General features: G+C 31.8%; 1 protein-coding gene across 3 annotated transcripts; it reads left to right on the forward strand.

Annotated features, from left to right (window-relative positions):
* The first annotated feature begins 150 nt into the window (after nucleotides 1-150).
* On the forward strand, nucleotides 151-24,500 carry LOC130453047 (E3 SUMO-protein ligase PIAS3). Of its 3 annotated transcripts, none has more exons than XM_056792643.1 (10): nucleotides 151-500; nucleotides 7,346-7,512; nucleotides 12,017-12,176; nucleotides 13,131-13,324; nucleotides 15,165-15,372; nucleotides 15,950-16,190; nucleotides 16,251-16,482; nucleotides 18,066-18,238; nucleotides 18,701-18,862; nucleotides 23,621-24,500. In XM_056792643.1, the coding sequence occupies exons 1-10, from the start codon at nucleotides 474-476 to the stop codon at nucleotides 23,944-23,946; spliced, it is 1,890 nt and encodes a 629-aa protein (XP_056648621.1). In that variant the 5' UTR covers nucleotides 151-473; the 3' UTR covers nucleotides 23,947-24,500. The 3 variants fall into 3 exon arrangements, with proteins under 3 accessions (XP_056648621.1, XP_056648628.1, XP_056648633.1); XM_056792650.1 differs by lacking the exon at nucleotides 151-500 and adding an exon at nucleotides 2,184-2,316; XM_056792655.1 differs by lacking the exon at nucleotides 151-500 and having other exon boundaries at nucleotides 7,474-7,817.
* The last annotated feature ends 1,182 nt before the right edge of the window (nucleotides 24,501-25,682 follow it).

Here is a 25,682-nt window from a genome sequence, read left to right on the forward strand (position 1 = left end):
ACTATAAACCAAAACAAACCATAAAGTTATGTGACCTTCAGTTGTGTTAAGTAGGAACTGCAGAAATAAACGCAAAGCAAGAATGCTTTTATGATTGGTTGGTACTTCGTTTCTATTGGTGTATTTCTTCAGCGACAACTGATTTCATGAATTGTAATAATGGCTTAAGGTACAGTGTGTACGTATGTTAATCTGTCTGTGTGTCTGTACATCTTTTCAGTAAGTGTATTGTGATAACCGCGTATGTTATAAATTTATAAAAAACTATATTTTTGAATAAATTTGTATCATCCTTATGTGATTTAATAGACAATGTTGGAACATTGCAATTACATACTTGTTTAAGTTGTGTCTTGTAGTTATCAAAGTTGCAATAAGTATTGGTTTATCCCGACAGTGGTAGTACTTTCTGTTTTAAATGGTGGCATTTGTAATTTATTGGGCGGTGAGTTCGAAAATTCTTCCCCAAGGAAATGTCCGACAACACTGATGAATTACGGGTAAGTAAAATTTAATAACTTTCTCTCACATTAAGAATGAAAATTTTTAATCACATCAAGACAAAAATGAACAATAGATTGCTAGATTTCTGATATTATATACCCCTAATAAGTCTCTGAGTGTAAATAATCATTAGCTTTAATTGAAATTATGTTTATACTTGCTGAGGTAATCATGGATTGTAAATGTATATTGTCGCCTAATTTGCTGAGTGAATAATTTATAACAAGAATATTACAATTGATGTAAATGAAATTACAAATTTTGAAATGTAACTTATTTGTATATCCTTATAAATGACCATTTATCTTATATTTATTTGATTAAAATCATAAGGAACCTAGAGAATACTGAAGTACAAATTTCAGTTTAGATGTAACTTATTAACTATATTTTTATAGTTTATTCTGTTTGAAGGTATTGTATAAATTATTTTAAAAGTGTGAAATATTGATGTATTAACAAAATACCAAAGCAATGAGTACAAAAAACAAATTTTAAAAATTGCATAATAAAGTGAACCAGCAGGTTTATATTATTCTATCTGAAACAAAAAGTAATTAGGTGTAATACACAACAAGCATTTTCAATATACTAACAACCTACAAATAAACTTTATATTATATAAATTTAAAAATCTAATAATTTTGCTTATTTTTATTTTGAAATGGGTCTTAAATGGAAAGTCTCCTTAGCTATGCTATTTTTATATAAGAAAAAACCTTAATCTACATCTACATTTTTTAGAAGTCTGTATTAAAGTTGAAAAGATACTACCATTGAAATAAAGTAGAAATGCAGTGAGACTCTATTTATACCAGATAGATTGAACATTGAGATGTAATAGTTTGGCCTCACCTTAAACCTTTGGATTCTTTTTTTGATTTACTATAATGATTGTGTGATTTCAGAGCTTGGTTTCCAAATTTCACTAATTTATAATTTTTACAGAGGTGGTTTAACTGATTGAAATCTTGGCAGACATTTTACCTTTATATTTATCATGTGATAAGTTTCAATACATAGATTTCCAAAAAATCGTTTTGTTTGCTTTCCTTTGACAATAAATAAAAAAATATAAAAGTTTTTATTTACTGAATAAATGTAATGGAATATTTTTTTTAATTTATTGTTCTTTCTGATTGAGTATTCCTCTTAGTCATATCTTTTCAATTATTTTCTGCAGTAAATTATTATTTATAATAAAAAATAATAGCAAGTTTTTATATTTTCGAGCTTTTTTGATTATGTGAATTTTTTTATAAAATCATATCAACTAATTAATGTTCAACATAAATACTTGCAGTTGTTTCAAATGATGAATGTAATGGAATTTTTTTTAAATTTATTGTTCTTTCTGATTGAGTATTCCTCTTAGTCATATCTTTTCAATTATTTTCTGCAGTAAATTATTATTTATAATAAATAATAATAGCAAGTTTTTATATTTTCGAGCTTTTTTGATTATGTGAATTTTTTTATAAAATCTTATCAACTAATTAATGTTCAACATAAATACTTGCAGTTGTTTCAAATGATGAATGTAATGGAATTTTTTTTAAATTTATTGTTCTTTCTGATTGAGTATTCCTCTTAGTCATATCTTTTCAATTATTTTCTGCAGTAAATTATTATTTATAATAAAAAATAATAGCAAGTTTTTATATTTTCGAGCTTTTTTGATTATGTGAATTTTTTTATAAAATCTTATCAACTAATTAGTGTTCAACATAAATACTTGCAGTTGTTTCAAATGATTGTTTATGATAGATTACTGTTGGGTTTGTTGAGTGAATTTTTCATTTTCAAGTACAGGTAATTAAGTTTGTTATTGTGGAAAACTATTCGTTTTTCTGTAAATAATTGTTACACTTTTGCTTTGAATGATTTGTCTATTCAGCTTAATGTATTATATATATATATATATATATATATATATATATATATATATATATATATATATATATATATATATATATATATATGTTTCATGTTATTTACATTTTTAAAATATTATAAAGGCTTTTGATAGAATGATTGAAGATTTACACTTTATATTTGATGAACTTGATGATGATGATGATGATGAAGAAACAATAAGTTATTTCTTCTAGAGAGAATCTTTAAATTGTCCCACAATTTTTTTTGGCTCTATCGAAAAACTTATCGTTTTTATTATTTTCACAATTGAATTCCCTTGCTAACTGCTACCAATTTTTTTCTTTCCCTTCCAAGTTACCTTAACGAGGATAGCCGAAAGCACTAACTACTTGAGTGACTTATAAAATAGAGAAATCTTGTTTATTCTTGGTTTAAATTAGAGTTAAAACTTTAGTTTATTCTCCAGTTATACCCTAGGTTGTAAAATCGATCTCTGGACTGTTTGATTTCTTTTAAAACTTGCTACTACCTTGCCAAATGACAAAATCGTTTCGTCGTTTTTTTTTTGTTAGACATGGATTCTTTTTCTCATAATGGTTTTGTCAAACTGATTCAAGAAGTAGTAATTTTAATTATCTTAATTGTTATTTCTTCGTAAGATATGATCACTTTTGTCTTATATTACATCACCAATAAGTATTGTAACTTGTCATTCAAAATATTGATTCAAAAATTATAAAACTAAACGGCTAGTTGATCCTAAGAACGCACTTCTCTTCATAAAGAACTTGGACTGTTCAAGAATTTTCTTAAATGTGAATTTGTGGTTTAAAAAAAACGACCCTCGTACATTATAAGCTGACAAAGGCTAGACAAGTAACAACAATTTCTATAAAAATAAGCACGTACACCAAGGGTTCGAGGGGAAAGGGGCCAAAGGTCAGGTCAAGTACCTATTTTTGGCGATGAATAGTTGGGACATTCTTGTTTTATTTCTGCATTGTATATTATGATTGTAGCTCTCGAATGACGAAAACTGCCTAATCATTATGGTTTTTTTTAAATATTGAAATTTTATTTTATTTGTATCTTCACTAGGCTATTTTTATGTTTTTTTTTTAGTTTTTACAAGCTTTTATCTACAAATTATAACAGTTTTTTTACAATAAACCATCTCCCTCTCTCAAACAGAATTAGCCTTCTTGCCTGCTGTTAAATTTACTGTTTTAAATTGTGGGGAATTCCCTAAATTTATAATGCATTTTTATGACAGTAGACCCAAATGTAATACATTATTCTTTGTTACTTACCTACATATTTCTATATTATTGGAAAGTACAAGCTCACAATTTACTTACGAGGTTGGTACCATAAGTACCCGGTCCAACCAAGAAAACACAAAAATTTTGGAAAAAAATATATTTATTTATTAACTGCCGATATTGCCTCTTCATTTTTGGAAAAATCTTTGACCGCCGAGCCATTTTTTCAAGTCGAGGAACAGAAAATAATCCTAGGAAGCTAAATCTGGTGAATAGGTGGCAATCAAGCTTTAACGAACGTGTTAGCTGGTGCATTGTCTCGCTCATCTCAAAAAACCGACCCCATGACCTTGCCTCAGATGGAACGGTCTTTGCCTTCTTTGGAGCCGGTCCTCCTTTTTCAGTTCATTGTTTTTTATTGTTCTTTTGCTCCGGGTGTGAAATAATGGACCCACGTTTCATCCTTGGTTATGAAAGGCGCAAAAATTCTGTGAAACACTCGATGATCTTCACGACGCTGTTTTTGTTTCACTGTGAGTAAACGCGGCACCCAGCTATCTCATGTCCAAATTTTCAGTTAATATGCGATGTACCGCACTACTATGTCTTCTAGATCACGCAATTTTGAATCGATGATCATTCAGTACCGCTTTGTGGATTTTCTTCGACATTTCTGGAGTCGTCACCTCATTTGGTCGACCAATGCGAAGCTGGTCTTCACAGATCGCTAAATATGCTACACCATATTTAACTGTTGATAACGAAGAAGCAGTTTCATGCAGTTCAACATTTCAAATAAAAGTTTTGTATCACATAACCATGACCAATTCACTGAAATCGTTCACTATTGATGGCTACCAAACAAATACTAAACCACGTGGCGTCTTCAAATTTGAAACATATGCTGTTTGCACACTTTCTAATATATAGTGGAAACTCGATTAACCGGACTAATTGTTGTCGTTAGGGATTCGGATAATTGAAAGTTCGGATAATTGCTTGTTTTTTATCCTGCAGCCGAATTCTCTCGCCTAGAAACTAAATATTTTGAAGGTAATGATTTCCAGTTTAACCCGATTTCATCTGCATTATAATCAAAGTCTAAGTCATAGTTATTTTCATCCAATTTCTTCTTAAAATCATCTTTAAAAGAGTTTGCTGCGTCTACATTAGCTGACATTTTCAACTCACGAATTCCAAGACGAGATTTAAATCTGTATAACCATCCGTTACTTGCGACAAACGATTATTCACCACATAATTTTTCATTTAACAATAATGCTTTTTCGTAGAGTAAAGGGTTGCCCAGTTGATCGTTTTTAAAAAAAATCAACAATACAAAGCGTCTTCTAAAAGTTCGTTTTTCGGTTTCTTCATCATTTTCCGATTCCCGTCTAACTAACTAAAACAATAACGAAACGCGTGGGGCAGCGATCCCGTGGGACGCGGGCTGGGTAATGCCAGTTCCGACTCGTTCGTGCTTGCATAAAATCGACTTTTAGTACATACGAGGTCTAGCTATTAAATAACGAGACTGGGTACGAAAAAGGAAGCAGTTTTGGAAGTCTTCTTTGGTTAGTACTTTATCGAAAGATTTAATAAAAAATTTATAAAGTCAACAACAATTATTTCAGAGAGATAATCATTCTCAAAGATGCGCTACGAAAGCCAGTTATGTGTTGGCTTATAATATTGCTAAATCTAATAAAGCATTTTCAGATGGTGAATTTATAAAGCAGTGCATGATAGATGTGTGCGATATTATGTGCCCTGAAAAGAAAAATGATTTTCATTAACTGTTTCTCTCAAGAAGAACAATCACCGAGAGAATTGAAAATAATGATAAAAATCTAATTTCACAACTGACTACACAAACTGAAAAATTTATTTTTTATTCAATTACCATGGATGAAAGTATGTACATATATCAGTGATACTGCACAGTGAAGGGAACATCGACTGGTGCCTATATATTTTGTGAATTTGAAAATTGATAAGTTATGTAATGTAACTACAGATGGTGTTCCTAATATGGTTGGAATCAATCAAGGATTTGTTGGGAAATTTAATTCTAAGTATCCGAAAAATGATGTTTTTTTGCATTGCATTATACATCAGGATGTTCTCTGTAAATCGGCTTTAGATATTGACCATATACTTAATATTGTTGTAAAACTAGTAAATATGATTCGTTCCAGAGGATTATTACATCGCCAGTTTCAACAGTTTTTGGAGTCCGTTTATGCTGAGCATTCCGATATCCTGTATTACTCAAAAGTTCGTTGGTTAAGTGGTGGAAAAGTATTTCAAAGAATTTGGGATTTAAGAGACGATATTGTGAATTTTCTTCTTGATAAAGACATTTATAATCAATTTGACGTCTTAGAAAACGAAACGTAGCTTTCTGATTTCGCTTTTTTCACAGACTTCCTCGTACAAATGAATAAACTTAATCTCAAATTGCAAGAGAAAAATCAGTTTCTTCACGATATTTGGCAATACCTGAAAAGTTTCGAATTACAGTTATTATTATTTGCTAATCAGGTCTCTAAATCTGATTTTTCTCATTTTCCAAGAATACAATCTTTAAAATTCACTATATCAAACAATAAGATTAAAAAATACGAAATTAATTTGAGACAACTATCTTCAGAATTTGAAAGGAGATTTCAGGACTCTAGAAAAATTTCAACTTGAGAGATAACTGAATTGTAATATTCTCCTGAAACAAACTTTTCATAATTTCCCAAATCTAATTCCTCATGCAATGAAGATAATGACAATGTTCGGTTCATCTTATATATGCGAACAAATCTTTTCAACAATGAAGCTTAGGAAAACTTCTTTAAGAAACAGAATTACAGATGAGCACCTTTCATCAGTTTCAGTTTTAAAAATTTCTGTTTCGCAATTGGAATCGGACTATGATGAAATTTTGAAGCAACAGTCTCAATTTCATTTTTCTCATGCACCATCAACCTGACACCAGAAAATAAAGTAATAATACCTCACATCAAGAACTACACTAAATTCATTTTATATTTTGTGCTTATAATTTTCCTACCTTTTGCTTTTTTTACTAATAAAATAATAAGTGTATGTAATAATATATGTATATGTTTATAGAACACTTAAATTTTTTAACGATTAAACATTATTCTTTGTCTAGTTATTACAAATGGCCCGTCTTAAAAAAAGTTTCCCCACCACTGATCTGCACGCACAATTTGGTTGATTTTGGTCACTGTTTTTCCGGAGTTGAAACAGTCACAGGGCGATCCGGGCACTGGTCATCTTCAGTGCTCTCTCGGCTCGCAATAAAGCGCTTGCACCACTCAAAAACTAACCCACGATATAGAAAATTCTCCTCGTAGGCCTCTTGCTATTTACAGCACTCAGTCGGAGTTTTTTTTTCTTTTCAATTTAACGAGGAATTTGAGATTGATACGTTTATATTATTTAATTATTGAGCCCAGTTAAGGGCCGGATAATCGAGTTTCTACTTTAATGGTATTTTTTAAGCAACTACCGCCATCTGTAGGTCTCTGCCAAGTATTTCTAGGATCATCCTCGTAAATGGTATCTCGAAAGGTGGTAGTAATTTTTCTCGTGGTAGTAATTCTACAAACTCGCCGTTCATTCCAAAACATTATTTCCGTAGGAACGCTTCGATTATTAATTTATTTATTTATTTTTTCCAGAATATGGTAGTTACTTTCCGTGTATCGGAATTACAGATGTTATTAGGTTTTGCTGGCAGAAACAAATCCGGAAGAAAAACTGAATTGCAACAAAGAGCACTCGAACTCGTTAGAGTTAGATCTCATCCGATTCAGCAAAAAATTAGAGACTTATATAAAACAATTCAGTAAGTAGAATCTATTATATTCCGTTAATAGACTTATAAGGTGATTCTTCAAAAAACCTGATGACATCGTACCGGCTTCTTACCAAGTGATTACTGAATTGAAACATTTGTAAAAAAAAATCGAGATTTTACCGGGAGTGATCTACGATTGTATATTTTGTTATATCGTAGACTTCGTGTTCTAATAGTTTTTACTTTTGATTACTCAATTTATTTCTAAAACATTTTATTGGCGTGCCTTGTTGTAAGATGGTTAGGCAACCTACACAAAACGTAAGATCGAAACGTGTTCGCTCGTTACGAAGGTAAGTTTTCAACAAAGTATATACTAAAAACATAAAATATCGTTAAATTAGTAGTTAGTATATTTTTTTTTAGTTTCGTTGATCAATTATCTTGATTTTAGGTCTCCTATAATCGAAACTTCGTTTAAAAACAGATAAAGTTTTATCTGTTATAGAAGACCTAAAATTGAGTTAATTCATCAACAAAACTTTATAAAAAAAAAAACGTTTAAGAAGTGAGAAATTGGAAAAATTTGTTATTTTGATAATTATTTGGATGTACAGTAAGAACTCGCTTAACGCGTTCCATCAGAGTAGACCTTAATGCGAAACATCGTATTAAAAATAAAACCGAAAAGTTCTAGTTCAGTCTATTCTGTGTTTCCAATTTTTTGCCTTTTTTTCGAGAAGGCATCTCATGCATTTTGTCTTATGTTAGAAGTTATTGATCACAATTTTTTTATGTAAAAACCAGGCACAAGAGAGTAAAGCCTAGAGAGTAGTTCGACTGGTGCTTAAGATGTGGATATTGATCTTAAACTTGAATCTGTAACTTGTAGATATTGCACTTCATCAAAGAAAAGACTTTCTGGGCGTCTGCAAGTGAACTTGGTGTTAATACGTCTTCTTATCGAGTAGATCTTTGAGATAATGCTCTAGGTGGGATTATGTTGTACAGCTCGGAATAGCATCTGCTCTAGTAAAAAATACTCAGATTGGCGATCTTTCTTCTATGTTTTAAGCTGTTTAACTCTGGATCGCATATGAGTCGATTCTCTGTTGAATCAAGCATTGGGACCTAAACCCTTCTGTGGTATCAGCTACAGAACAATAGAAGCATTGGTAAAGCAGGTAGATAGAAGTAAAACCAAATATTGGGATAATCTACAAGGGTAGAGGCAGACAAAAACATTCCTGGGAATCAATAAGCAGAGAAGATCTGCTGAATGTATCAATCTAAGTTAGAACAATCTTCGAATGCTAACAGGAGTTCTATCGGGGAATTGTCTCGATAGACACCTAAAGATACTAGACTACGAAACTCCAGAGCACTACATCTAAGAGCGTATGAAATGTTAGAAGAATATCTTCCATAGCTACAACCATTCCACATTCTGGACTTTCTAAAGAGAGTGGGATTAACAGATCAGCTTTAAATACAAGATTCCCTGGTATCGCAGTAAGAAAGGGGGAACAGATCCTTAGGGTATGCTTGGGAGCCGAGCTTCAACTGGACCAATATTCCGAAGATGGATGAATCTGGATCCTGTATAAGATTAAAAACTGTTGCACTGAGTATAGGACTTTTTGGTCTTTAAGAGAGCTTCAAATCTTTGTGAAGTTGCCTTGTCTAAATCGGTCACTTGGCTATGCTTACAACCTCAATTTACAGGACAGGACTACATCCTGAACTGCAGTACCGGCCTTCTTTGTTAAAAAAACCAGCCTGGTCTTTGCGTCTACCCCACATTGATGGTGGGGATCTGTGCATTCCTGGACTGACCTAAAACCTTTGTTTGTTGTGTCCATGGATAGCGAAATAATTTCAGTTATACTAGTCAGATTTCTTTCGTACAAACACCATAGAAAGTTCGTTTTGCTCTTTTTCGAAATTACCACTATCAATATTTTTGTTTTCTCCTTGCTCAGTAAATTCCTCTGGCTCATCACTAGAATAACTGGCTGCTGTTTCTTGAACTATTTCTTTGACGTCTTCCACATTTACTTATCTAAAACGGTTGTTTAGAAAATTCCATTCTTTAATTCATATTGACATAGTGTCCAATATCTTCGCTTTTACTTATGGCCAAAAATTCTTCCATACTCCTTTCAAAGATTTTTCTGTTATCTCATTCTAAGAAAAGTTTATATTCTCTACAGCATTCATGATATTGTAGTTGTCCCAAAATTTCATCTTTCTCCGTCTGTTTATTCAATCATCTTCAATATAACGCCTTGGTCTATTGGTTGGATGAAGGCAGTTGGATTAGGCGGTAGGAAAATCGATGATAAATTGGTTGGGTTAGCATTCAACAGATAGGCAGAAATGTTCAGTGAACCAATCCTAAAAAATTTCCATAGTAATCGAGGATTTTTATTAAACCTCTGGTTGATTTAGATATGCCTTCATTGATGTTGGGTTTTTGGATTGGTAAACTAGTAGTGATTTTCATTTGAAATCTCCGCTTGCATTACTACCAAGTAAAAGTTATGAGCAACTTTTGCAGCTTTAAAACCTGGTGCTTCACGAGATAGAAATATTCGTTTTGGAATTCTTTTCGAAAACAAACCCGAAAACCAATTCTGGAGGATAGTTTCCTTGTTCAATTATTGTTTTAAATATCAGCCGCTGCTTCTTCTGTAATCTTCATGTTGTGAAGATTATTTCGATGTTTAGATCAATTAAACCGTCCTCGACTAACAACGAAAGTTTCATTTATGTCACTTGCCTCAGCCTGAATGGAATTGAAACTTAATCGAATTGTACTTTTTGTTGAAGTTGCCAAATTGGATGCAGCACCAATTTGAGATTGACGTTCACCAGGAATCTAATCTTCTAATCACTTGCATTCTAGTTTCCAGTGGAATGCTTTTTCTGGTTGCTTCTTTTCTTGTTTTCCATCACCGACCATGATAAAAACTGAATATTATAATATTTGTATCTGTTATTAATCGTTATTTCATTGATGAATTTAAACTTACAATAATTTCGGGATGACCCCAGGTTGAAATAAACCGAAACAGGGTTAAGCGGGGTCTTACTGTACTAGTATTTATTGACTTAACATAATGAATATATAAAATACAATTAGGTTAGGTACTTTTTATATAAAATGGCTGACATCTAGGTGGAATTACTAAGAAACGATTAACCCCAGAGTTTTCGATACATAAGAAAATGTTTCGCTTTTCGAGGTTATGTATTCTACGTCATTGCGTGTCCTAATTATTTTGTTTACTTCACTGTTTCAGTTAGCTCTTTTTTATTTCGATAGTTTGTCATTTGTTTCTTGCTTTGTTTTTTTTTAAATTGTATTTACAGAATATTTGAATATGTTTGTCTCTTATAAATCATTTGCTGGGACTATAGGTGCAATTGGGTCTAGAACAACAAAAATTATCAATGAGAAGTTGAAAATATGTTTTTTTCAATGGATTTTTGTATATAGACTAAAAATAGTGAAAATTTACAAGTTGCAAAGGGTTAAAAACCGCGTTCACAAACCATTGAACTATTGAAGCTATTTTACATTTGGAACCCCATTTGGCGAAAAGCTTTTATGATGAAATTTGTGATTTTCTTGAAAATACTATTTGAGAATGACAAAAATGCAAAATAGCACACTTCTCAGTGAGCTTCCAATCCGCGACCATTTGACTTTAAGGTGATGACCTAACCTCGCGACCATCAACCCATTGTTGTCTCAGTAATCAATGATAATTTCAAAACCATGATTTTTTCAGTCAATTTCTGTATATACGCTAAAAATGATGGAAGTTTCCAAGTTTTTTTTCAAAAAAAAATGGCTTTTATTCACGTTCCAAATGAAATTCGATCTACTAACAATAGGATTAAAAGCCGCGTTTACGAACCATTGAACTATCGAAGCTATTTTACATTTGAAACGTCATTTGGCAAAAGGCTAATATAACTTATTTATTTTACAAAAAATCGTTATGAAATTTGTGATTTTATTGAAAATACTATTTGAAAATGACAAAAATGCAAAATAGCACATTAGGAAATACAGTGACGCCACGAACATAACCTAAAAATGTAGTACGCGTTACGTTACACTGATTGTAACCGACTTTTCCAGTTACGTAGATAATAGAAAGATCGCACAGAGCCAGTCAGTGTATCCCAGTTAAATGAACTTCAACAACGTGAATCCGAAAGTAGATAGATTATTCAGTTAGTTTACTTTAACGAGTTGCTTCTAAAACTAAGTATAAAACATTTTCTTTTGAATACTTAATAGAAAATTTTGCGTTCGTTTATAATGTAATAATATTATAATAAAGATCTGTGTAGAACTTATGCACTAGCCGCCTTTTACCAAGTCTTGGATTCTAATCAAACTCCTACGTTTGTGCGGTCATTTCGAAAATTTTGACAATTAGCCCCCAAATTATCGGAGAGTAGTTTCGGAATACGCCTAGTACATTTGAATGTAAACTATTGTTTTACGTCATATTATTTTTACTGATATGTTTAGACAAAGCGGAGCGCTCAACGTTCAACCAGCTAGTAACTCACCTCCCACTTCTGAGGTACCCCCAGGAGCAACAGTGAATAATATGTCCCAAACACAAGGCAGTATGCCAAGGATAGCAGCAAATGTGCATCCATTCAGCAACGATGGAAGGCAAATGGCCGTGAGTTTTTTTATAATCTTATAGTTTTTTTTTCGTTCATAGGATCAATGAGGTACATTTATTTTTTATTACAAAACGTTGACCTCCCAATTTATTTTTGATCTGCGGGAATAAGAAGAAATCATCGGCTACCAAACAAAGATTATACGGTGGATGATCCATCAATTCGATGTTGTGAATGTTCAAAATCGGTTTTGTTTGAACTGATGTGTCGTGGTTAATAATGATTCCTCTTCTGCGATTGGTTTCCACGATTTTTTCTGGCAAACAAATACTGGTGTGCCATTCAGAATTTATCGTTCATGGAACATGTTCAACTTTTGTTGATTTTGGTTTAGTTTCGGGTTCATATGCTTTAATCCATGATTCGTCGCCTGTCACGATCTTAAAGAAGTCTTTTGAAGCACCGCGTTTGAATTTTTTCAGAATTTCTTCACACCAATCGACACGACCTTTGGTGAAGAGACCACGGATCTTATTACGGAAAATAAAAAAAGGGAGAAGTAGTTAATGGAATTCTGTAGATTACAGAGATAGATGAACTAAAGATCATGATCAAAAGCACGTTAATAAGTATATGTATGGCGATTAAAAGGAGAAATTAAAAAGAAAATAGAAGCTACAAAAATGGACGCAATAAAACGGTATCTATGACGGGTGTAGAAGGGACAGTTATAACATGTATAGAAAGGAAACGATTGGTGCGGTATGAGCATGTTAGCAACAGAAACAAAATTACCAAAAATGAGATGGATACCCACAGAATATATATTTTCCAACTGGCTCCAATATGACCAAGAAGAATCTCTCAAACCATGCGACCTAATTTGATAAATTCTGTCACCTACAGATCGATTTCGGAAACTTTATATAAATTTTTTATGAATATTTTTTTATTTTCAAATCTAAACAATATATAAAAATTAATATTTTATAAATTTTTTTCTGTTGTAGGCCCGTCAGACGCCAATGTATCAACAAAGTATGTATTCTCCTTATCCCCAGTATTCAACGGCGAAACAACAGCAGAATGTACTTGCCGGAAACTATCCCATTTATCCAGATGTTAAATTTAGACGATTACCATTTTATGATGTACTAGCAGATTTATTGAAACCCTCCTCATTAGTTCCTCAGAGCAACCAAAGGTTAGAAGGATATATCTACTTTGAAAGTGATAAAACGGTTTAATTAAATGGTTTTTCGATCACTTTACAACCATATAAAAAACAATAATTAACCATCCAACGATAACTTTTTATAGAAACCAAAAATGTGAATTTCGAACAACAAATTTCCTTCAAGTTTTATTTCAAGTTGAAAAAATAGTACCAAAGATGCTTACGGAAGCTAACTTTGAAGATTTTTTACCAGTACTAAGAGAGATTTAATAGTGTAAATGAGTCGGTTGAAGCTTAAGAACGAAAACTGTGAAAAAATTAGACAAAGCCTTTGGTTTAAACAACCAATTAAGGTACTGGACTGATGTAAGATGAACATGACTTTTTTTTACTTAATAACGTAACTCACAACAAATTACTTGTGAATCACGAGTTTTTAATGTATCCGCAACCGCCTTACTCACCAGATTTAATACCATGCGACTGGTTATTACTGAAAATAAAAAAAAGCAAATGGAAAACGTTTTTATACTATTTGTTACATTGAGGAATCACGACAGCGAAAAAAACCTTCTATTCATATATTCAATAATGGAATAAGTATATTGATAGCCAAAAAAGAATTTGAAGGAGATTAATAAAATTTTATGTTGTGTAAGTTGAAAAATAGTACCAATGATGCTTACGAAGGTTAAATTATTTATATGGTGATGATTTAGTCACATCTTACAAGTGCTAGAAGTGATTGAAAGGTGTAAATGAGTCAGTGGAGACTAAAGAGGAAAAAATGAGCAAAAATTAGACAAAAACTGTCGTTTAAATAAGCAATCAGGGTGCTAAAATGACATGCGAAGAAAAAGACTTGAAAAATTGGACTACTGCTTTTTTCTTCAAGTTAATTATGTGCTTTACAACAAGTTGCTTTTGATTTACGAGTTTATTGCAGCTAACGCTGTTCTTGTCTACCTATATCAGAATTACTACTATGAGAGTGGTTATTCTTCCCGGAAATTAAAAAATATGCATAAGGGAAACGTTTTGACACCATTTGTGACATTGAAAAACCACGTCAGCACTTTAAAAACCTCCAACTCATAAATCCAACCATGGAATAAGTGTATTGATAGCCAAGGAAGAATTTGAAGGAAATTAATACAAATTTTATGCTTTCATTTTTATTGTACTTCCGACTTAATGATTCCTCGTATTTTTTAAGTCCGCCTCGTATATTATGTATTATAAAACAACCGAAAGCTCTCAGAGAAAATAAAAGTTTTTTTTCTTTAATAAAATAAATTTTTTGATTTTAGGTTTCCTTTGATTGAATGTTTATTTAAAAACAGATAAAATCTTGAGGGTCTTTGATATTTTGATAAAGACCGAAGTAGATCCAAACGTCAACATTTTATTCGTTTTTAAACGAAAATTCAATTAAAAAAGACCTAAAAGCAACACAAATCATCACAAAAAATATATAAATAGGTTCAAGAAACGAAAAGTTCAAGAAAGTAATTTTTTATGACACCTCGTATGTTTCTTCTTCATTATTTTCTTATTTAAATAATTTCTAATTTCATTAATTTTTAATAAACTCTAAAAATAATTTTTCTAATTATTTTCGAATATGGATTTATCAAATATACTTTTTCAGGTTGTTACCAAATTTTGAGAAACGAAGTAATCAGATGTTTATTTTTTTATATTTCAGTTTTCAGTTGTCCAAAATAACCAATTTAAAGCTACAAACGCTTTTATTTGAATCAAATAACCAAATCATTTGTCAGATCAATATTTATTATTTAAAATGTTCAATATCAACATATTTATAGAGTTATTGTAGGTATACATTTAGTGATTGTGATTTCAGGATGCAAGAAGGCACTTTCTATTTCCATTTAACGCCACAACAAGCTACAGATATAGCCAGTAGTCGAGATATCAGACCTGGGGTGAAATGTGATTACGTGAAACAAGTACAAATGCGTTTTTGCCTTTTGGAAACCAGTTGCGAACAAGACGATTATTTTCCACCGAATGTTATAGTCAAAGTTAATAATAAACTGTGTCCATTACCAGTGAGTATATAATACAACGAAACCATATAAAGCTCTCATAAAAATATTAACAATGTAAAGTAAAATCATATCTGGAATTCCAACCTATTGGATAGGCAACCTTTCGTACTTCATCAGCAATCAATGGCGTTTTCGCCCCCTCATAACTTTCCATATATATATATATTCATATATATTCATCATTTGCTTGTGTCATCTTTATGAATTAACTATTTAGTCACCGTTATTTTCAATTACATATGACTATCATTGTGGGTTTAATGCCTTCTGGAGTCACAAAGTGACATCTTCCGCCAGAAATTCCGATTTTTCTATTTGAACCCAACCTATTGGATAGGCAACTTTTAGTACTTCATCGGCAATTAATGACGTTTTCGTCCCCTCATAACTTTCCATATATAATGAGTTTAACTTTTTTTTTGAATTCGAATCAAATCCCAGCCAACAAACTAGTATTAAACTCATTTTATATTGTTTCGAAATTGATAATTTTATTTCTGTACCGTGTTCCCAAACTTTATAACAACGAATTTAAATTATGAAATATCAATTTTCGTGATGTATTTTTCTTTTTCAGAATCCTATTCCAACTAATAAACCCGGCGTCGAACCGAAACGGCCGCCTCGTCCAGTTAATATAACCCAAATGGTAAAATTGAGCCCAACTGTTGCAAATACAATAACAGTATCATGGGCGGCTGATTATGGACGTGGTTATGCCATCAGCGTATCATTGGTACATAAATTGAGTTCGATGGATTTATTACAAAGACTGAAATTGAAGGGAGTCAAAAATGCTGATCATACCAGAGCGATAAGTAAGTTGTTTAAATTTGATTCAAAAGAATATTTAAATATGCAAAAATTTCGATTTTCAGTCAAAGAAAAACTTAATGATGATGGAGACGAAATAGCTACGACTTCTTTGAGGGTATCGTTAATGTGTCCCTTGGGTAAAATGAGAATGACGACACCGTGTCGTCCGCTGACCTGCGGTCATTTGCAATGTTTCGACGCTTCCCTATTTTTGCAAATGAATGAAAGGAAACCGACGTGGAGTTGTCCAGTTTGTGATAAACCCGCCCTTTATGACAATTTAGTTATCGACGGGTATGTAGTAATTCACATTTCAAAAACCAAATTACAGTCTATTTAAATTTCTTGTGTATTTATTTTCAAATTTAAAGGGTTGTAGGCTCTCATGGGGATCGTAGTGCAAGTATGTGGTTTGAAAAATCACCAGATACCACCATGTTGCATCTCTTTATGGCCTTTTTTAAAAAGGTGGCCTTACAAACCTCATCTTGTCCATAAGGAAGATCATAATGATACAATTTGAGATGTAGAAAAATATGTATTCGAGTGTTATACAGCTCAAATGTGTTTAGAAATAGATGGCGCTCACTTCTAGTTACTCATTTTCAACTAGAATAGGAGAATACCAAATACTCTGTAAGCCTGAGCAACACGCCAAACATAGTTGAAGCAGAAATATCTGTAATTGAAAAATGTTATCAGTTCAATCTAGAAAAGAATAGAGATAATCATTCTGACCGATAGCCAAGCAGTTAATAGAGCTCTCTCTAAGCTCAAATATCATCAAATCCAAACTGGTTTTGAGACCAAGTTAAACGAGCTAGACATGAAAAATAAGGTTACCCTGCAATAGATTCCAAAACACGCTGGAGTAGAGGGAAAGAAATAACTGATAGACGCTAAAGTAGGGTCAGATAAACCCTTCATAGGACCTGAACCTTTTTCGTGGTAACAGCCACTAAATAATGGAACAAGCATATATAGAAGGTAGATGGGAGAAATCCTCAGGGGTTGAGACAGGCAAAGATAGTCTTAGGAAACTATATCCAGAAAAAATCTGCTGAAAGTATCAGCATGACTAAAAGCAACCTCCAAATAATAGCAGGAGTCCTGTTATTATTTGGAGTTGAGGCACTGTCGTCTTGACTTTACTCAAAGTCTGAGGCACTCCATATGATTACACCTGGAAGTGTACAGAATAGAAGATAAAGATCTCTGGCGGCTAGAGCTATCCCACATTCTGAACTTTCTTCTGTGAGGCTAGTACCAAAGGGGACGTCCTTTGAAAAGATAATCAAGCACCTTGGCTTGAACCTTTTAACGTCACTAAGTTTGCCCGAGTTTTTGAAACTTGTAAAGTTTGGGATCTCCATAATGGTATGGAGATGACATATTAAATGACCCTGTTCCGTTAGATGCCATACTAACAGTCGAATTTGACGCCTGTTTAAGTAATGGAGTTGATTAGTAAGATTTGTAGTACTCCCATCCATGTTTGCATTAGCTTGTCTCATGCCAGATATTTCCATAAATCTCCACAGAGTTTGTCTTATAAGCAAATTGCAGTCTATAAAGCAAATCTGCTTCTGCGTTGTCCTTGTCAATAGATGCCCAAACGAGCTGGTCATCACTTACCAGTTCTTGTAGAAATTTTTGGAACTCTAGTACCCTCTTCAGTGGATATTTCATTATTATTTCTAATTTTGTCATTCGTGGCAATAAAAATGACTAGGAGTCCAAAACTTGAGCATATATCTGTGATGTTTAGTGATCTAAGTAAAATGGTTCATCCAACAGAAGAAACAATCACAAATAGGTTTTAATTATTGTTTGATAAAAGACAATTTCGCAAAAATTGCACCAATTTTTTTTTTCAGATACTTTACGGAAGTGTTGAGTTCGACGCTTCTTTCTTCAGAATGTAATGAAATTCAATTGAACAAAGACGGCACTTGGTGTGTACAAACTCCAGAAAAGAAATGTACAAAAATAGAAAAACCCACAGTTATTGGTATTGATGATTCAATAGAAATAATAGGAGATGACATTGGTAAGTAAAATAAAAAGAATTGAGATTTTGTTTTGTGAAACAACTTCATTTACCAGCCTTTTATCTATCCCAATTAAATATAAAAGAAGTTTTGAAAAAAATCAGAGGCAATCGACACCTGATTTACCAGTGTATTTTTCAACTTTTATCTATGCTAATTTGACCTTTTTTTAATAAAACAGGAGGGTTGAAAAAATCTGGGGTTAGACTTTTACTAGTTTGTGGAAATTACAAAATTCCATATTTCCACCTTTTCTCAATTTTAAGAAAAAAAACTGAAAATTGTAATCACCATCTTCTAAGGATATATCTCAGATAAAATTTTTTTTATCACCACAATCAATTAAGCAATCAAATGCTTAATGATGCTTTTTAGTGAATATAATTATTTAGTATCAAGAAACTAGTCCAATGTCCTAATTTCCAGGTGTTTATCATATTTGTGTTCATTTTATTTTTTAGAAATAGTTAGTTCAAATATAGCAGCGACTTCTTCGACGGATAAGCCAGCCGAAGTTCCAAAACTTGAGGAATCCCGCAAAAAAGACATTGTCGATTTAACTATATCGGATTCGGAAGATGAAGAACCGGCTGCTAAAGTTAGAGCTATTGCCCCCAAACCAGGTACGTCCATACACATACCGCCTAGAGCACTTAGAACTAGACAAAAAGTGTGTTATACTGAAAAGGATAATTGAAATTATTGTAAAATGTGATTTGGGTATGGTAATACATCACAAAAGGAAACATAATTTACTAAAACTTGGAAAAGACATTTTTATTATTTAAAAATAGGTCATAACGCAATATGTCCAGACATTTTTTGGATTGATCTTATTTGCGGAAGTTTGTTTTTCAAACAAATTTCTGAAGAGTCATTAAAGTGATGTTTCTTCACATATTTTATTCATTTTCCAACTCTAACAGTGCTACAATATTTTCTTTACATTTAAACTGTTTATAGTATATTTTGTGACTAACGAAGACTGTGGATGTCAATTTTACCATGGTCTGAAATCTGCTAGTATTAACAATTAAACCAGAACCAATCAATTTTTAACTAGTCGCAGAAAAAGTTAAACAATATTGATAAACAAAAGTTGAGGATATTGATTAAATTCGATTTAAAAATTCAAAGTATTACTAAGAAGAGTATTTATTTGTGAAACGTCTCAGGTAATGATCATCAATAGGACTTTTCGGAAACTATGATCGGATTGATCCAATCATGATCTGAATGTTTTAACCACTGTTAACATAATGATAAATCACTTCATTTGGGATTGAATAGTTCAATAATGCCGATTAATGACATGATTGAAGAAAACTTCGAACGAAACTGGACTTTTGATTAGTTTTATGACTAAAACTTACTTTAAACTGCACGAGAATTATTTTTTAATTTTGTTGCAATCCTAACATAGCGCAACACTGACTTTGATCTTGGATGAAAGCTGCCATTTGTTTATTAATCTAAATACTAAAGTAAATCTTAATAACAGTTAATAAACATCTAGAATCTAATCTGATACAATTAGATACATATTGGGGGAGAGTTAACCCACAAAACATCAAAAGTTCTTGCAGATCATGTTCTAAATTTAACATTTCCACGCGAGGTTCGGAAACTGATCAAAATCTTGTTTTTGGTTACGATCCGTAATCAACTGATAGGTGATCTATCTTAACCCTAGTTGTAGTTTCCTAAAATGACACCTGTTACTCTTGGTATTCCAGTTATTCATCTTTTTGCAACAGTTCTAGTTTCCTGGAACGATTGAGCATCTTAGAAATCGCACTTTTTCAAATTTTTTTCTTGTCCGATTTTGTTACTAATAAAATGTTTATAATTTATGATTAAAGAATGAGCATCCTCAAAAACACACTTTGGGACGCATTTAGTCGATTTGTGATCCAATTACCCCAGAAGCTTCTTCATTAACTAATTTTTTTGTTACTTTATTATAATACAGATTAAAACAGATTCAAAAACTTCCCAAATAGCTACACTGTAGAAACCAACCTTTAAGTAAGACTATGAGAAGAGTCAAGCTTTCTGGACTACTATTTACTCCCAAAATATGCTTGAAATTGAGTTTCAATTTGAAAAAAAGTTGCCAAACTCCTTCAATAGGGAAATGACTGTCATGTTGTCTCCAATTCATGCCAACTTCTTGTTTCGAAATTCAATTTTTCAACAGAGATCTCAATCCAATGTTCTGTTGATTTACATTTTTTTAAGATCCTAGATTAGAGAATCCCCTTAATTGGATATAAAAATATCTTTAATATTTTATTAATATATTTATATTTAAATATATTTATAAAAATATATTTAACTTATAGTTATTTAAAATTTTGTGATGTTTCGCCATACATCAAGTTAAGCGTAAAGTACACTGAAATATTTTAACAATCATTTTGTTCAAATAATATTTTTTTATAATTAGCAGTGAAACTAATGACTATACTGACAGATACTTTTGAAACTGCCACTATGTTTGTAAAAATTGGGGTAACATATACACTGCGATCCAAAGGATATATTGTGTCCCCTTTTCCTGCAGCAATACTACTATTTACAGCTCAACTATTAATCCCACTCTTCTTAGAAAGTTTAGAACATGGGCTGCCAAAGATCTTCGTCTTCTATTTTATACTGTCCCAGATATAGTGCTCTGGAGTTCCTTAGTGTCTCACAGATCGTGAAAATGTGGATCTGCATCATCTGCTAAATCTAGCATCTTCAGATGTACATTGAGACAACAGTGTCACGTTACTATTCGTAGGTGCCACTACACAAAGATTTTTAAGAGGTGTAATTACTAACCATTATTTTGAGATAATAACCTCTCTCACCAATGCCAAATGGTCAATATAAGTAGTCGTCATTGATATTTACATGTGGTAAATTACAAAAGACCTAATGTTGAGGGTGACAGAAATCTCCAATGATATTTCGAAGAGGTCTTGCAACTTGGTGGCTTTTCGGTATCGCTGGCTTTACAGTAAAGACTTTGTTGTGTATTCTTATAAAAAAAAACTAGAGACCCAATCTTTTTTCACCAATATAACAAAACATAATATTCCAGTGTACGAATAATTGTTTTATTGTATAATTTAAACGGCCTTATGAGGCTGGCACCCCTTGGTGTCTTCTATAATTTACAAAAATATTTTAAACACAAAAAATTGTGTATAATGTAAGTTCAAAATACTGAGTTTACATGTATTTTTTTGACATTTTAAAATCAAATTGTGTGTTACACTAGTAAACGTTTTTATAAATCTTAATGCTTTTCATTCCACATCTCATATAATTGCGAAAACTATCAACTTACAAATTTTCTTTTCTATTCGGGCTGTATCCTGAAGTATAAGTGAGTTTGTGGAAGTACAAGTCCTGTTATGTGAAATAATTCTACACAAATGGAGATTATTGGTTACTATGATATTATTTATCCTATGAAAATGATGATGATACTCACAAGTTCATAATCTGGCCACAAAAATATCCATCTTTGATTAATTTTCTTGGAAGTACGTTTTGAAGATCCCTTTTGTTCAAGTATTATGACACAGTAATTAATTTGTTATCTACCTCCCACTCTATTCGAAGAAAAAAAAAACATCAAGGAATCACTTGATTTTTTTTATTCGAATGTAGTGGGAAATGGAAATTACTAAAGAAGGAACGAGTAGGACAGATTTGAATAAAAAGAAGCTTATATTCTAACGTATGAAAAAATTATTCTGATCTGTTTCCCAAATAATTAGAAAATACGAACTTAAACAGAATATATTATACAAAATTTGCTTCAAACAAAAGGAAATTAATAAAGATAACTTACCAGCGAATATAAAGAAGAATATCACCACAAATTTCACTAAATTTACTTTAGTTTAAACACTTTTGAGTGTAGTTACATAGAGGACGATTTAGCAACGAAACTGGAGTTTTAATAAATTATTCGAATGGAGTCAAACTTTAAGTATCTGCCTCTTTTTTCACTATAAGGTGAAGGGGGCAGTTTTAGCAATGTTGATATTATACACGGATGTTTCAAAATTAACTTAAATTGAAAAGGAAAGTGTTTTTAAATTATTTTTAATTAAGGTCATAGTTATTGCCATTATGTATTATATAGCTCAAATTAAACTTTGAAACATTTTAAATTGTACAAAGTACACCAGGATGAGCTGCTTCAACATCTATATAAGAAACTAATGATGATATTTTCCTGAAAATTGTTTGAGAGGGTTTTCCAAAGTGTTCAATTTAGTTAAATTATTTTTAGTTTCCTTGAGAGTTTTGGTAATACTTTAGGGAGATTCCTACTCTTTTTTATTGGATTATCTTATTTTTTTCTTAAATCTATGATGAATTTATATATGTCTAAAAGGTTACAGATTTTTGAAAACTTTTACTCATGCAGCCTTTCACAAAAAATGATTTTTTTGGAATTCTGAATATCTGGCAATTGCATATAGTTGCGGAATGTTTATTAGAAGTAGGTAGACACGGTTTAAGTAGAGGGGAAGTTCTGAAAAAAAAAGACTTCCCTCACTAGCCAGAAAACAATAATCCCGGAATATGTCACTGGATGGAATGAGGTAAAGCATAGTTTTTTTATTGAATTTAATACAGAAACAAAAAGGGGAGAACATAGTTGGGGTAAGACATGAGAAGATACTACTAAGAATCTATGACTAGAGGAGATTGGAGAAAATTAGTAGCCAGATAGTGCTAAGAAAACTCGAAACTAATGGATAGTGACCATGAGCTGAATGCACTACAGAATTTAATTTAATTGTATGACATTTGGAAAATTTACCCAAACTGAAACCAGTGAATGTCCTGAAATTTATTGAAGGTTCAGAAATAAAACTACTAGTTTACAAGACAGTTATCAGAAACTGAATTTGGAAGGGGATACAAAAAATTTTTTAAGTTTCAGTGAATCATCACCCCTTTAAGCATGGACATACATGATACTTTGAATAAAGTTATATCGAAATTCATTTTTAATTTCAAAAATACAAAACTGGCATCTACTTCCGGTGTACATCGGAATTAATTGTTCTATAATCATACTCAACACACACAACTTCAATTTTATTGCTAATTTCAAATTGAATAATAAATTTGAAAAATTGATTTCGTTTCGCATCACCTTCAAGTGAAAATCATTTCTAATAAGATCTTTGTATGGCATAGAACTTCTCTTATTGTTTTTTCGATTATTATTTTTGATTGTTTAGGTTTATCTTATCTTTTAACCCCCCAATCTTCATATAAAATTTCCAATTTTTAAACTTCTGTTTCTTGGGTAACTTACCTATTTACCCTTTAATGTTACTTACGTCTATTTTTTGTTTTAGATTCTACTAGCATCTCGTCAAGTAGTAACCAATCTAGGGTTACAACTACTCCGGGTCCGTCTTCAGTATCCAGTTCAGGCTACCCGGCAAGTCCTTCAGTTATTAATCTTGATAGTCCTTCTCCACCTCATTCGCCACAACAAACACCCCAACCAGCACCTCAGCAGCAAACCCCTTCGTCATGTATGATGACAGGACAGACCAATGGGAATTCCAATCAGACAAATCCTCCTTTTATGAGCCCAAATTCTATGCCGTACTTAGATCTGGAAAGTGAGGCTGCCGTTGGATCTATTACAAACATAACTTACCCCACAAGTTACTAGATAATTAGATTGTGAAGTTGGGAAGGGTAAATTGAACAATCAATTCAAATGGATTTTTCAAGGTTGTTTTGTATCAGTTTATTTTATATTTACAAATAAAAATAATTTTTTCACAAAAATAAAATTATCAAGGGAAAGTCGATTTTAGTTCTAGTCGAAATTGAATCCTGCCAGTTGGACATTTAGTTTTATTAGGATCATGTGAAAAATCACGTTTTCTAATAAATCGGATTTAAATATAATTTGACAAAATAATTTTTGTTTAATCGATTTTGAAAATTTGTTTCTTATGATCAAGAAAAAATTGTGATTTTCTATTATGAACCTAATTTAGATCCGGCTTTAATTGGTTTATTATTGCACTTTTTTTATACCTCTGTCCCATTGATTTTATATACAGGTGAACTTTGAGACTAATGGGACAACCCGAACCAATTTTGAATTATTTATATACTTTCATAAAAGCTTCTATTAGGAGTTTGGTTTCAAAAAAATAATTTTTGTATATACTTGAATGACTTGTAGAAGCATAGTAATATAACTTTTTTGTCTAACCGAATGTTTAATTTGTGAAAAAAGATCCTGAAAAACTGACTTATGAATAATAATGTCTTTATTGGAAAAAAATTGTTCCAAAATGTATATATATTTTAAAAAAATCATCCTAACTATTTATTTTTTCTTATAAGATTCTTTTTAGCCATTTAGGTTAGCTCTGAATCAAAAAAGAAGATGGAAGTAGTACTTGATAAATTTGGGTATATAACGAAGAATAATTAAAAAAAAAGTAATGACGAAATCGATGAAGTAGATAAGAGCATAATAGTAGGAGTTGCCAGTGATTTACTGAAATTTACTTTCGATACAAGCAAAGGTAGTTGCGAATCCTGTGTACCCACAAAAAAGACCGAGAACAAAACTTTTAAGTCCAAAAACTAGAAAATGGTTCTTGGAGAGAATAAAAAAACTTTTGGAGATCCGGAAGCGAACTCATCTTTTGAGGACAAAAGACTAAGAACAAATATTGGTAATCTACAAACTAAAAAATGGTTCTTTGAGATAATAAGGAAGAAGATTGTGGCATGTAAGCAGAATGGTAGTTGGGAGATTTGATAGTAGAGTTCACTTCTAATGGCAGACCAATAAAAAATGGCAGTTGCCAATCCTAGATAATAGAATAAAAAGTTAAAAAAACTAGAAGGTGGCTCTTGGAGAAGACTAATTAAGAAAGAAGCTTTTGGAGATCCGGACCGAACTCTTCTCTTAAGAGCGGACCGAACAAAAAGAGGCTAGAGAATCGAAGGAAGAAACAAAGAAAAAGATGATTGAGGCCAAACTTATATTGAGATGCAGAAATGAGAACGGAATACGAATTATCCAATTTTATTACAAAAAACTGATAACGAGCAGCGAAATCGGTTGATTTATTAATCCGACGGATTTATAGAAAAACAAAATCACGGTTTTCCTAACAAGATTAGCGATTCGATACGTTTTGAATTATACGCTATTGGCGAAGGAATTTAGCACGCATTCCAAGCGAATGCTTGGTATTTAGCTCGTTTTTATGTCAACCTCCTATCTCATTGATAATATTGGTATTCTCTGAAGGTAAATTGGGTACCAATGTAGATCATAGAGTATAACCAATTTAATTTTATACTGTATTGTTTCCATAGAGTTAATATCGAAGATAGAGTGGAATTATACTATTAGAAAAGAAGAGCATCGATCAC

Source organism: Diorhabda sublineata, chromosome 1 (assembly GCF_026230105.1).
Source record: "Diorhabda sublineata isolate icDioSubl1.1 chromosome 1, icDioSubl1.1, whole genome shotgun sequence".
Classification (NCBI taxonomy): domain Eukaryota; kingdom Metazoa; phylum Arthropoda; class Insecta; order Coleoptera; family Chrysomelidae; genus Diorhabda; species Diorhabda sublineata.

What these genes read in the sequence shown, in the direction of transcription:
- LOC130453047 (XM_056792643.1), top strand. Translation starts at nt 474, where the DNA reads ATGTCCGACAACACTGATGAATTACGG. An exon ending in GACAATTTAGTTATCGACGG is followed by an intron (nt 16,483 to 18,065) that starts GTATGTAGTAAT and finishes TTTTTTTTTCAG; the next exon opens with ATACTTTACGGAAGTGTTGA. An exon ending in AATAATAGGAGATGACATTG is followed by an intron (nt 18,239 to 18,700) that starts GTAAGTAAAATA and finishes TTTATTTTTTAG; the next exon opens with AAATAGTTAGTTCAAATATA.